This window comes from Crotalus tigris, unplaced genomic scaffold (assembly GCF_016545835.1).
Source record: "Crotalus tigris isolate CLP2741 ecotype Arizona unplaced genomic scaffold, ASM1654583v1 scf7180000018122.1127207, whole genome shotgun sequence".
Taxonomy (NCBI): Eukaryota; Metazoa; Chordata; class Lepidosauria; order Squamata; family Viperidae; genus Crotalus; species Crotalus tigris.
The window spans coordinates 799,554-812,791 of NW_024096835.1; the positions used below are offsets into that span (position 1 = coordinate 799,554).

The 13,238-nt window shown below is 43.7% G+C and overlaps 1 protein-coding gene across 2 annotated transcripts in view; it reads left to right on the top strand.

Annotated features, from left to right (window-relative positions):
- The window catches only part of IL17RD (interleukin 17 receptor D), an 85,388-nt gene that overhangs the window by 62,141 nt on the left and 10,009 nt on the right, over positions 1-13,238 (top strand). The window contains exons 5-11 of one of the 2 annotated variants that reach the window (XM_039348137.1): positions 291-411; positions 1,721-1,765; positions 1,869-2,020; positions 3,294-3,359; positions 10,800-10,854; positions 11,710-11,820; positions 12,589-12,752. In XM_039348137.1, the coding sequence (XP_039204071.1) occupies positions 291-411; positions 1,721-1,765; positions 1,869-2,020; positions 3,294-3,359; positions 10,800-10,854; positions 11,710-11,820; positions 12,589-12,752 (714 nt within the window). Of the gene's footprint in view, positions 1-290; positions 412-1,720; positions 1,766-1,868; positions 2,021-3,293; positions 3,360-10,799; positions 10,855-11,709; positions 11,821-12,567; positions 12,753-13,238 lie in introns of both variants that reach the window. The other variant, XM_039348136.1, reaches the window with a different exon arrangement.

Consider the following 13,238-nt stretch of genomic DNA (forward strand, 5'->3'; position numbering starts at 1 on the left):
CTGAATATATTTAATTACACAGTTTACATTGTATGAAAAATGTGGAATTATGAGGAAATAGAGATTGTGGGCTGCTCTACCTTTATTCTACCTACCAACTTCTTTATTTTGTATGAACAATCCTATTGGTTAAAGTTTGAAGAATAGTTGGTCTTCTTCTGGTGCCAACATTGATTCCTATAAAAAGGAAATATGGAATTATGTTAGGAAAATACATGTCCTCCAATTGCATGATTATCCAGGACATGTTAAAATATACTAATAATTGGCTTATATTTCTTCCCTTTCAGAGAGTGGAATCTCAGCCCTTCCTAAATCTGAAATTTGAAACTGACTATTTTGTAAAGATTATTCCTTTTCCATCCATTAAGAATGAAAGTAACTACCATCCTTTTTTCTTCAGAACTCGGCGTAAGTACAACAGTACAATTATTCCTTTCTGCCTTACAGATCTTAATGAAAACTGATAGTAGCTGAAATTGCATGCTTTCTAGTTAAAATTCACATCAAAGCATACTTTAAGTAAAACGGCTTTGGAGGCCTTGAAGAGAAAATATGGATGAGCCCAGTGGTAGTATTCAAATATGTGAACAACCGATTATTTGTGTGGATGCTGCTTCCGGAAGTCCATTCTGGGCCTAGGCAACAAAAAATTGGCTACCGGTTCTGCCGAACTGGTGCCAACTGGCTGAATCCAACCACTGGATGAGCATCAGAATTATGGAAATATATTTAGGAAAGTTTTGATACACTGAGTTGATTTTACTAAGACATTCCTGTAAAAGAACTGTATGTATGCCTTTCTCTCAGCAACTGTTATTTTCTTTGGGAAATTAAATGACTAGTCTACAAATTCATCAGCCTATACATGTATCAGGCATATGAGATTAAGATCTTCTATTGTCTTTCACTATTGTCTTTCATATCATTTGGAGACCTATGTAACCTTTTCAAGCAGGACTTTGCTCAAGCAGTTTAAAAAGTGCTGCTGCTGCTACTCTCATGTTTGGAAAAGAGATGCTTTGTACACATTCTCGTGCATCTTGAAATATAGATTTTGAAGTATTTGCACAGTCCTAATTCAAAGTGACTATTAGCTACTTCTTATGTGTTAAGGAGAAACTTCCTGACAGTTAGAACAATTAACCAGTGGAACAACCTGCCTCCAGAAGCGGTGAATGCTCCAACACTGGAAGTTTTTAAGAAGAGACTGGACAGCCATTTGTCCAAAATGGTATAGGGTTTCCTGCCTGAGCAGGGGGTTGGACTAGATGACCTCCAAGGTCCCTTCCAACTTTACTACTATTACTAAACCCGTCATTCCTAGTTTTCTGATCGATGTACAAATGCATATGCTTCTTGTATCACGTAACATAAAATCATAGAGTTATCCTATATATTTGCTGGAGGATTTAACCTCTCTTTTACTAGGAAATATGGACAGGTTTAGGTATTAGCCTAAACAAGTTGTTCATGTAAAATAAGCACCAGGTTTCTGGCAAGGTAGGGCTTTCCAGAACTATAGCTAAATTCCAAGCTGTTACAAGAGCCCCACCTTTTCTCTCTGATACAGACAGCTTTTACTGTCCGAAAGTTTTTACACAAAGAAAGGCAAAAATCTTTTCCTGTCTAAATGAAAACCTTACTTTGTGAAGTTAGTTTTTCGGAAGACCTGAAATCTCAACAATTTTGCTTTTGTCTATTTCTTTTCCCTAAATAGCTTGTGAATTGCTGCTGCAACCAGACAACCTGGTCTGCAAACCATGTAAGTAGAACTGCAATTTTAACATTGTCTCTACTAAGATTATATCAAGTTACAAAAAAAACTATGTTCCAATCATTGTCTAAATCTTTTTCTTCCTTGATAGTTTGGAAACCAAGAAGCTTGAATATTACGCAGCAAGGTTTTACTATGCATGTATCTTTTGATCATGCACCACATAACTTTGGATTCAGATATTACTACCTGCACTACAAACTCAAAACTGATGGACAGTTCAAACAGAAGATGTGTAAACAGGTTTGCTCATGTTTTACAATGCTGGATCTAACCTAATTTCTAAGACATTTAGAGACCATTTTTATACTAGGTTAGGTCAGCTGACAATAACAGAATTTGATGAAAGAGTCAACTATGGGGCAGGGTTCAGATACATTAACCTCATAAAGAAGTTGGGAAGAATTCTGACAGAGCAGTGTTCCTCCAGTCTTGGCAACTTGAAGACATGTGGACTACAACTCTCAAAATTTCCTTGCCAACCATGCTGGCTGAGGAATTTTGGGACATGAAGTCCATATGTCTTCAAGTTTTCAAAGTTGAGAAACACTGTGATAGAGTAGCTGAAATGGGGTAACTATATGGGCAAGTTCCGAATGGCATAGAGCAGGTGTAACCTCCTGCTGAATGTTGATTCCCATCAGACTTTAGATGCTTCTTCAGTTTTGAAGAACCTTACATTAGCTCCAGATTTAGCACACACAAAAAAAGATTCAGTCCTATCATATTTAGTCAGGCTGGTTATGTTCCCTAGATCTGTGATCTTTTTTTCCTCCATTTTTTCTGTTCTTTGCATTTTTGAATTGCACTTTTATTTAAAATTGTGGATTATATTATACATTATACATGCTTTAGAGATGATAATTCTACATTGGCCGATTGTAGGGGGGAAGATAATGCAATATTTAAGCATTAGGTTAGAGCACTTGAAAGCACATACAGCGCTCTTTTAATCAATATTTATGACGTGTAGTTAAAAGTTGTAATTATAGTTTTTGTGCTATAACTTTATTACATTTTTATTTATTTCAACCTGGGAATAACAAACAATGTACTTTGGATAAGTTTAGAATTAATATGTTTTTCAGTGAAATATAATTCAAAGGATACTGCAATTTTCTCTCTCTTCTTTGATTAAATGCTGAGTGCATTCAGTAATATGCATTCATTTGGGAAACACTTCCTTTTGCAATTTGATACAATTGGCTGTAATCCAGGAAAGCTATGAGAAAGAAAAAACTTGTCCTCTGTGTTGAGTATAGGTTCTGAATTCTTTAAAACAAGGGAAAGATTTTTGATTGACTGTTTTATGACTGGAGCGAGATTTTCAATAAAACAAGGACCCCAAAGGTTTTTGGCTTAATGATTTATGTACTTCATTTACAAATCTGTATCTTTAATTGCTTGGGAATTGACATAACTTTCAAAAGTGATAACCTTGTAATGAAAGTGTAGTTTCTTCTAATATTGAAAAGATTTTATGAATGCAGGAAAAAATGGTTTGTTTTTTTCATAGGAAAAGAAAACAGATGTAACAACTTGTATTCTTCAGAATGTCTCACCTGGAGATTATATCATTGAGGTAATGAATTATTTGTAGTAGAAGAATAAAAAAAAATGTAGCCAAACATTCAGTTATTTCCTTTGAAATTAGGAGTGTGGTTAGTACTTTATCTTTGTTTTGCATGACATCATAGAATAATGTACAATTATTTCAAGTCTTTGGCACTAACAATCTGATCTCATATATTTGCCCAAGCATCATTAAAAAAAAAATCACCTGAAATCTTGCAAGAGTGCTAAATTTCATGAGGTTACAATTCTCCTACTCTGCTAGGGGATCTTGTAGCATTCTTGTTCAAGACTGACAATCTCACCAAATCATGGCCATTTACACACATTTAGGATTTATAGTTTTATTTTAATTCAGCTTTGGTAAATTTTAGACACTTCTTTCTGGAGGCAAGGGACACCCTTGCCAATTTTTGGGATATAGAATAACTTGTTAATAAAAAAGCATCAATATCATAAAAACAAAATGGCAAATCAGCTATTCTCCAGCACTGGAGATGGATAATCCACGCAGTGGTTGAGACTGTATTCCTGGCCAATCAGATCAGTCAGCCAAAGTTGCCACGCCCGTCCTGGACCATGATTCCCCAGTCTTGACTGATCTGGCCAGACAGAAAGACGTACAACTTTGGCTCCTGGGCAGGTATAGTTCCTTTCCATTGGGGGGATTTTCTTCTAGTAGCTGAAATTGCTTAGTTTAAAAGTTAATTAGAGATAATTTAATTCAATTTAATTGATTACTCAAAAATTTCCTGGCTAAATTGTAAGACTCAGGAAGTCAGATTCCCTACAGGGGAAACCACCCTCACTTAAAAGGGGGAAATCCCTAACTCCCATCCCTAACCCAAACCCCAACCACCTTCCCACAGCCGAAGCAGCTGGCAGCCGCCTTAAACAAACGGGGAGGCTCGTGCAACCCCTCGCGTTAAAAAGAAAGAAAGAAAGACAGAAAGGCAAGCAATTAGCGAGGGGAGCGGAGGACAAAGGGGACGCATGCTGGGAGGGAGATTGATTAAGGGAAACAGCTGGCGTGCGAAGGAGCAGTCTCTTTCATTCACCAGGCTGCTCAGGATTTTTAAACGAGGTGCCATTGTCTGCACAGCTGGGAGCATGCGTGGCTCTTTGTTACAACCGCACGTGGCACAGGCAGCCTTTTTAGCACAGGCGCAATAATCTCCTGCTCCTTTTAACATATGCGCAGTAGTCTCCTGGCAGCGGCGGCCATATTTTTGTCCAAACAGGGGATCTAAGGCTCCCTGAGAAGCCTAGGTTCAGCCGCTGGAGTGAATTAATAGGCAAGCAGTACTAGGGTACTAAAGCATCTATTATTCATTCAGAGACATTCAAATCAGACACATAGCTGCTGGTTCCAGGACTTGGTGTCTTCAATCTAAAGTAAATAAGAACCTTTCATAACTAACTGTGTTTAGTTGCCTTTGGCTCCTTCCGGACTTCGGGTCCCCCATTAGTGGCCCGTACGCTTCTGGATTTAGTGGTGGGTTCCAGGCATCCCCAGTCGCGTGCCTGTCCTTACCCACCATAGTCAAGCCGGGTTCCAGGCATTCCCATTAGCGTGCCTGTTCTTATCCGTGCACAGTGACTAACTCTGACAATTTTGCAGAGTCTGCTCCTGAGTTCCAGACGCCCCCAGTAGTGCGCCTGTCCTTACTCAAAGTTGGAGCTCTCCTACTACCTGGGTCCCCCCTATCGCGGCCCGGCGTTAGTGGAGAATGGAGGAAGCAATCATTCCCTCCAGTGGAGCCCTGCCTTCATCCTCTGGAGCACCCGCTTCAGAGGATTCGGAATCCTCTGCAGCCCCTAGAAAGGCTGCAAGGAAGTCATCAAAGAAGGCTGACAAGCAGGCAATCAGAAGACACCAAGCCCTAGAAAAAGAGTTCGACAGAGCCCAGAAAAGGGCCAGAATTGAAAATAGGCAGAATGGGGGGATAGGTCCTGATCTACCGCTGGGTCTCCCTTCATCCCCACGGGCCATTTGGTCATTAGGGAACTCATCACAGTCCCAAACAGAGGGTGGGATAGGCGAATTCTCATCGCTCTCCTGATCCCCCTCCCCACGGAGGTTACAGGAAACCCCGAGGACCATGCTAACCACAGCACCTGCAGGGTCGCAGGCAATGGTTACTCCTCCTGCATTGACGGGGGATCTGCTAGCTACCCTAATAGCACAGGCAGTGGACCGTGCATTTGAGGCCAGGGCTCAAACTTCCAAAGCCAAGCCTCTAGGACTTAGAACGAGGCATCGGGAGGAAACGGAGGACCATCAGGACCTCTCCTCCTTCTCAGACTCGTCGGTCTCCGAGGAAGCTTACCTGGACCAGCCAGGTACGTCACAAGGGATTCAAATGTCTGAGGAAGAGGAGGACACCTCACCTCAAGGGCCGTCCTTCAGCGGCCTGTTTAACCCTTCTCTTTTTGTTACCATTCTGCGCAAGGCTGAGGCCACAGCCCATCTGGGGCATGGGACACCAGCGGAGCCTGACACAGTTGACACGGAGGCTGAGCCGACGTTCGCCGAAAAGGTAACCACTCAACACTGCATACCATGCCCGACCATGTTCCTAAACACAATAAGGAAACAGTGGGCAGCGCCAACCTCCCTACCGCTTCCTAGCAATGCGGAGAGGAAGCTATTTAACGTAGCAAGGGAGCTAGAGGGAACATTGGAGGTGCCGGTGGTGGACGAACCCATAGGTCCCCTGATATCGGACACGGCCATATCAGGAGATTTTGCTGAGGCTCTTAAAGCCGAGGACCGAAAGAGTGAGTCCAACTACAGGAGAACGCACCAGGCAATAGCTTGGGCTACCAGGGCGACTACCTCCGCGTCCTTTTTCACCAGAGCCACACTTTGTTGGCTCCGTGAGTTACAGGGCCGGGTTCCCATGGAGGATATACGCACTCACCAGGAACTCAGCAAAATGGTAGCGGCCACGGAATATGCGTCGGACGCGACACTTTTAGCGACCAGGTTTTCAGCCAAGGCAATGGCGGCAAACAACACGAGCAGGCGCATCCTCTGGCTAAAGAACTGGCAGGCGGATACCAAATCCAGGTGGAAATTGGCTTCGGCTCCGTACCAAGGGGCAAAGCTCTTTGGTGAGGCACTAACGCCATACCTGACAGAGAACAAGGACAAGCGCAAGGTCCTTAAACACATGCTTAAAAGGCAGGACAAGAGACCCGGCTCCTGGGGAAGGAAACAATCCTTTCGTACGGAAGCCAGGGTCAACTACTTTCAAAATTCCCAACCCTTCCAAGCTAGACAGGATAGGGAAAGACAGGGGGACAGACAGAACACAAGACATAGGCAAACGCAGGGAAGACGGCCCTTTCGGGGGAACAACCGCCCCTTCCGCCGTACCAGATGACTCCCACCCAGACCTTCCCATTGGGGGCAGACTAGCAGGGTTTGCTCCCCAGTGGGAAGAGACCACCATGGACGTATGGGTGAGGAACACCATACGTCATGGTTTATCTCTAGAATTTCTCTCAAAGCCCCAAACCGCTTCCGCCCGTGCCCCTGTCCCACAAACCCAACAAAGAGAAGGCTCATGAACGAGGCCGTTCAGCACCTTCTAAACATACGGGCCGTAGAGCCGGTGCCTATGAACCAGAGAGACCAGGGGTTTTATTCTATCCTCTTCGTGGTCCCAAAACCCTCGGGGGGTTGGAGAGCCGTTCTGGATTTAAAAAGGCTAAATTTCTACATAAAATACCGCAAATTCAAAATGCAGACACTACGCTCCATCCTTGGAAGCGTAAGGAAAGGGGATTTTCTGGCATCGATCGACCTCACGGAGGCATACTTGCACATCCCTATCTCTCTGGCTCACCGCCGCTTTCTACGGTTTGCCTACAGGGGGCACCATTTTCAATACAGGGCACTTCCATTCGGCCTGTCATCAGCGCCCAGGGTGTTCACCAAGATTCTGGCGGTTCTGGCAGCACACCTAAGAAACGTACCAGTCAGAGTCCAGTGCTACCTGGACGATATTCTAATCCAGTCATCGTCTGCCCAGCAGTCTCAGGCGGACCTAAAGTTAGTGATAAAACTGCTGCAGGACCACGGCTTCTCGGTGAACTTTCCAAAGAGCCATCTAACCCCAACTACGAGAATACTCCATCTGGGAGCGGTCATAGACACAAAGGAGTGCAAGGTGTACCTATCACAGGAACGCCTCAGCAGCATAAAGAAAGCCGTAAAACAGGTAAGCCGCGGTCAGTCAGTGACGCTGGTCTGCCTCTCCCAGCTGCTAGGGAAGATGATATCGACCATAGCAATAGTTCCTTGGGCAAGGCTGCACTCAAGAGAACTGCAGTGGTTCATGCTCCCGTTTCAGAGACAGCAAATCAGTGCATCCCGGAAGAGGGTAGGCATACCTCTGAGAGTACGACACTCCCTCAGGTGGTGGCTATCTCCAGCTCTCCTCAGGGGTCCCCCTTCAGGGAACCAGACAGAGTAGTAGTCACAACAGATGCGAGCTTATTCGGCTGGGGAGCCCACTTGGGGACCAAGTGGACACAGGGCCGCTGGTCAGCGGTGGATCTCCGACACAACATAAACTGGCTCGAGCTGCGGGCTATTCACCTAGCGTTAAGGCATTTTCACAGCAGCATAAAAGGCAGGCATGTACTGGTCCTGACGGACAACGTGACAGCCAAGGCCCACATAAACCGTCAGGGGGGCACACACTCTCGCTCGCTCTCGGCCGAGGCCCTCCTACTGGGGGCCTGGGCGGAACAAAATCTGGCCTCCATAAAGGCCGACCACATATCGGGGGAGGCAAACATCCAAGCAGATCTGTTGAGCAGATCAACAATAGATCACTCGGAGTGGCAACTACACCCGAGGATCTTCAGGGAGATCTGTCACCGCTTCGGGCTTCCCCAGGTGGACCTTTTTGCCTCTCCTTCCAATGCCCACCTAACTCGCTTCTTCTCCCGATTCCCATCCAGGGAAGCAGAGCAGACGGAAGCATTACGGAGCCCATGGCCAAGGGGACTCCTGTACGCGTTTCCACCCTTACCTCTCCTTCCGGCGGTAGTACGCAAGATTCTGCGGGAAAGGGCCGAGGTAATCCTTGTGGCCCCTTATTGGCCAAGGAGACCTTGGTTCGCAGACTTGAGGAGTCTCTCCCGCACGAATCCATGGCGGATTCCTCCGGAGAGGATCTCCCTCAAGCAGGGGGAGATCTCCCACCCAGAGCCACAATGGCTACAACTAGCCGTCTGGCTCTTGAACGGTCAATTTTAGCCAAGGGGGCTTGCTCACAGGGTGTAATTAGGGTCATACAGGCATCAAGGCGCCCCTCCACGAACCGTATCTACGAGGCCACGTGGAGAAGCTTCCAATCATGGTGCTCTAAACAGGAATTGTTACTCGAAGGGATCACAATTCCCAAGATCCTAGAATTTTTACTAGATGGCCTAGAGAGGGACCTCTCGCCAAACACGCTGCGCAGGCAAATTGCCGCCCTCTCAACTATACTTTCTGCCAGCCCCGGTGAATCCTTGGGCAAGCATCCCTTAATACGATCCTTCCTCAAGGGGGCTGCGAACATCAGACCGCCAACCGTGCACAGGTATCCATCGTGGGAACTACCACGAGTACTACAAGCTCTTACCAGAGCGCCCTTCGAACCACTCAAAACATGTGACATTCGCTACCTGACCCATAAGGTAGCATTCTTAGTAGCTATCACGTCAGCTCGACGGATATCCGAGTTAGCTTCTCTCTCAACGAGGAAGGACCTGTGTCATTTTCACAGGGACAAGGTAGTCCTAAGAATAGACCCTTCCTTCATTCCAAAGGTCAACTCCTTTTTTCACAGATCACAGGAAATAGTCCTACCAGACTTCTGTCCAAACCCAGCTCATCCCCTGGAGCAACAATGGCACACCTTGGACGTACGAAGGGCACTAAGACATTACATTTCGCGCACAGCGGAATTCCGACGCTCGGAAGCGCTTTTCATATCCTTCCACCCCGCTACTAGGGGCCGGAAGGTCTCGTCCTCTACCATCGGTAGGTGGATTAGGGCATGCATCACTGGGGCATACCAGGCGGAGTCCTTGCAAGTCCCCAAGCATATCACGGCCCACTCCACAAGGAGTGCTGCCACCTCAGCAGCATGGGCCATGCAGGCTTCTATTGAAGAGGTATGCAGGGCAGCCACTTGGGCCTCGCCCTCTCCATTCATTCGCCATTACAAAATCGACAAGCACTCCTCTGCAGAGGCCTCCTTCGGTAGGAGGGTTCTCCAGCAGGTTCTAGACCAAAGTTACACACAGGACCAGTCTATTCCCCAACCCAAGGGACAATAGGCTTTGGTATGTCCCACTGCGTGGATTATCCATCTCCAGTGCTGGAGAAGGGGCGTTGACTTACCTGAACGCCTTTTCTCAGCACGGAGATGGATAATCCACACCCACCCTTATAGACTAGGATAATAGGGTATATTTAGTGGAGCCAAAACGTCTTACTGTCAGTCAATGGCTGCGCTCGTGTCAAGACTGGAGAATCATGGTCCAGGACGGGCGTGGCAACTTTGGCTGACTGATCTGATTGGCCAGGAATACAGTCTCAACCCACTGCGTGGATTATCCATCTCCGTGCTGAGAAAAGGCGTTCAGGTAAGTCAACGCCCCTTCTTGATCCTTCTTCAGAACTGAAGTAAAATTGTAATTGAATTCTTGTTTGCATGGCTGCTTTATACAGCACATGATGTTGCTGGAAAATTAGAAACTGGATTGGTTGTTCAATGGATAGACGGTTACATAAAATTCAGACCCATGAGTAGCTAGACTCTAATTGGGCAAGTCTGGCTGCCTTGTGCCTGAGATTCAGCCTTGTGGCTTATTGAGCTGAGTGACTTCCATGACTTCCAATGAAGTGAATAGCTTTTTCCAAACTGTGTCTTAGGCTGCCTATTTATTGGATTTAGGGCCGACAACTTTGCTTGGAAGATGACCTGCAGTTGGATTCATGCAACGGTATGGCTTCTTGAAGAAAGAGGGCAGAGCCCTTAGCCATGAAAGATGTAATGGCAAGTCCCTTTCTTAAGAGGCCACCCTAAATCTAATAATTTTGGACAATTATTGTCTTGTCTCCAAACTATTTTTTCTTCTTCCTTTATTGAGAATGCCAAGTACAGTACGCGGATATTTTGAAACTATTCTTTCTGAATCAAACTTGGACAAGTTCTCCCACACATAGTTTTGACTGTTTTCTGTGTAATCAATACCACAGTGTTAAACCAGTTTAATCAAAAAGCAGAGGTTAGTTATTACAAGACAATTCATGTGTAAGTTAACTTATCTCTTAGTGAAAATTTCACTTTTTTCTTGAAAGTTAGGTATTAGTGATTGTCATGTTTCTAAAATAAATACTGCAATATAATTTTTGTTTTTGTTTTGTTTTGTCCTTAAGCTTATTGATGATACCAACACAACAAGAAAATCAATGCACTATGTGTTAAAGCCAGGTATAAAAATCTTTAAAAAGTTTTTTTAAATGAAACATTTTTTTAATATTTCGTAAGACAGCTGTAGAATATATGCTGTAGAATATATGCATATAAAAAGCCTATACTTTGAAATTTTAGATTTCATAATAGTAGAGTTGAGAGCTTGTTCAGATTTAATCTGGTCATTCTTTCAGCTCTTATTACTGATTCTTCCCCATATAATGAATGTTCTGCATTGGCAAAATAGTGCTAATCAATTCTGAAGGTGGATGAGTGATGCATGTGAATTTTCTTAGACTGAATTTGATCATTTTATTTTATTTAATTTAAAATATATGAAGGGAAGTTGGATAAAGTTAGTGCTCCGGAATGGAGACCCTTTGCCACAGGCTCTCTGACATTCAAATTATACAGAAATGGGAGAATCTCTGTTGTTTTATGTAATTGTATATTTATTTAACTTTCTTGCACTACCATGTATCACAGGCTCTCAATGCTTTATTTTTAAATGAAAGTATAACACCAGGTTTAAAATCATAATTCATAAGTAAAAAGACAATAAAAATGAAAAGCTTTCCCCCAAAGTAATGGATAGTGGCCTTTTGCAGCCAACAAAATTGTTTGTCTCCTCAAGAGGGAGCAACTTACACAGATCTGTGCTAGACTATAGTTAAGACTTCTTCCCAAGCCTGTGGCTATTGGAAATTCATCTCAGAAGGCCTTGGTTCATACTAATTAGTGGAGTAGTATCACAAAATGTAATTTAATTAAAATAAGTTTGCCTTGCATGTTTCAATGGTGGGAAGATGCAATGATTCTAATATCTCAGTTTAAGAAAAGCTAATTTAGGTATTTTCCCCTGCTTTCTTCAAGTGCACTCCCCATGGGCAGGTCCAATAAGAGCAGTAGCCATTACAGTACCCTTGGTTGTCATCTCTGCATTTGCAACACTTTTTACAGTGATGTGTCGCAAAAAGCAACAAGGTAGGCATTTTGCTTCTAAATGACCTGAGGGGTAGAAGTCCCTCACAAAACTAGTCATGGGGAAATTAATTTGTTAAAAAGTTGGATGCCGTTGCCAGAAATCACCTTCTCCAACCTTATTTGTTCTGGAATTTCCAACTTGGTACTGGAGTTAATATGCTTCTGTTTAGTAAAATGCAGCCACAGTTCTTGAGATCAGAATATTGTTATGCATCAAGCAAGTAGTGGCATTGCTGTGATCAGCTAGGGGCCTGTAGTTTATCTTGTCTTTTGGCTGATAGAATTAATCTAACATATCCTAGAGAATCAGTTGTTTGCAGTGCAGCCATCTGGGTGATCTGCTTTTTGGGGGGGTCTGTTTACAGGCACACATTCTGCTGAGTCCTGAAAGAAGCAAGAATTCCTTTGGCATTACAGATTTGTGCCTGCCTTATTTTAATGTTTTGAAGGAGCCTCTGTGCTTGCACTGAGTAGGCTGCTGTATTTCTAAGTGTATGCAGTTGTAGAAGACTTCATAGTCCATATTTGACAAGATTAGTACAAGATCTAGCGTGTAGCCTCACCTAGATGAAAAAAAAATCCCTCTGGTCAAGGTATGCAGAATGAGGAACCTGGACTGTTTTTGGAATTAGGAGAGAAAAAAAGCAAGATTTTGAATCTTGCAAGCTGAAAGGGGAAAATATTGCAGTTCTTCTCCATATGTAGATAGTAAAATGCTTCACTGTTGATTTTTTTGTTTCAATTTAGAAAATATCTATTCCCATTTAGATGAGGAGAGTTCTGAATCTTCTACCTACTCTGCATCTCTCCATGTGGAAAGGCAGCAGCCTCGGCCCAAAGTCTTCCTCTGCTATTCCAGTAAAGATTGCCAGAAGCACATTAATGTCATCCAGTGTTTTGCCTTTTTCCTTCAGGACTTTTGTGGTTGTGAGGTAAATTGGTCCTGCCCGCATTTTCTTGGGCAAGTTTTATTTGAGGTCTTCTTTGTGCTATATTAAATACATTTCTTTAAGGCATTAATTGAATTGAAATGACTACCATCTGAACATTCGATTTACTTTTTATTTTTGTCTGAATATGTTTATAGCATGTCTGACCTCTAGTGGTAGCTTTGAGTAAAAGTAATCCTTGCTTATTTTGTTTGGACTACCTGGTAGTTACTTTTCAGATAGATGTTTGCAACAAGGATGTGTAATACTTGCTCTTTCAGAAGCCTAATGTTCTAGAAAAAAATATGAGAATATTCTAATGTGACCTAGAAGAAAAGCTCAGCTGAGTTTTTCAAATGTCCTGATTCTGGAAGCGTAGGTTAACACATCCTTCTTTCCACCAGTAAATATGGAGCGTCTTTTAAATGTTCACTTCAGTATGGGGGACAGCTCCACCCAGCCATCCTTGATACAGAAGAAAATGGGAAG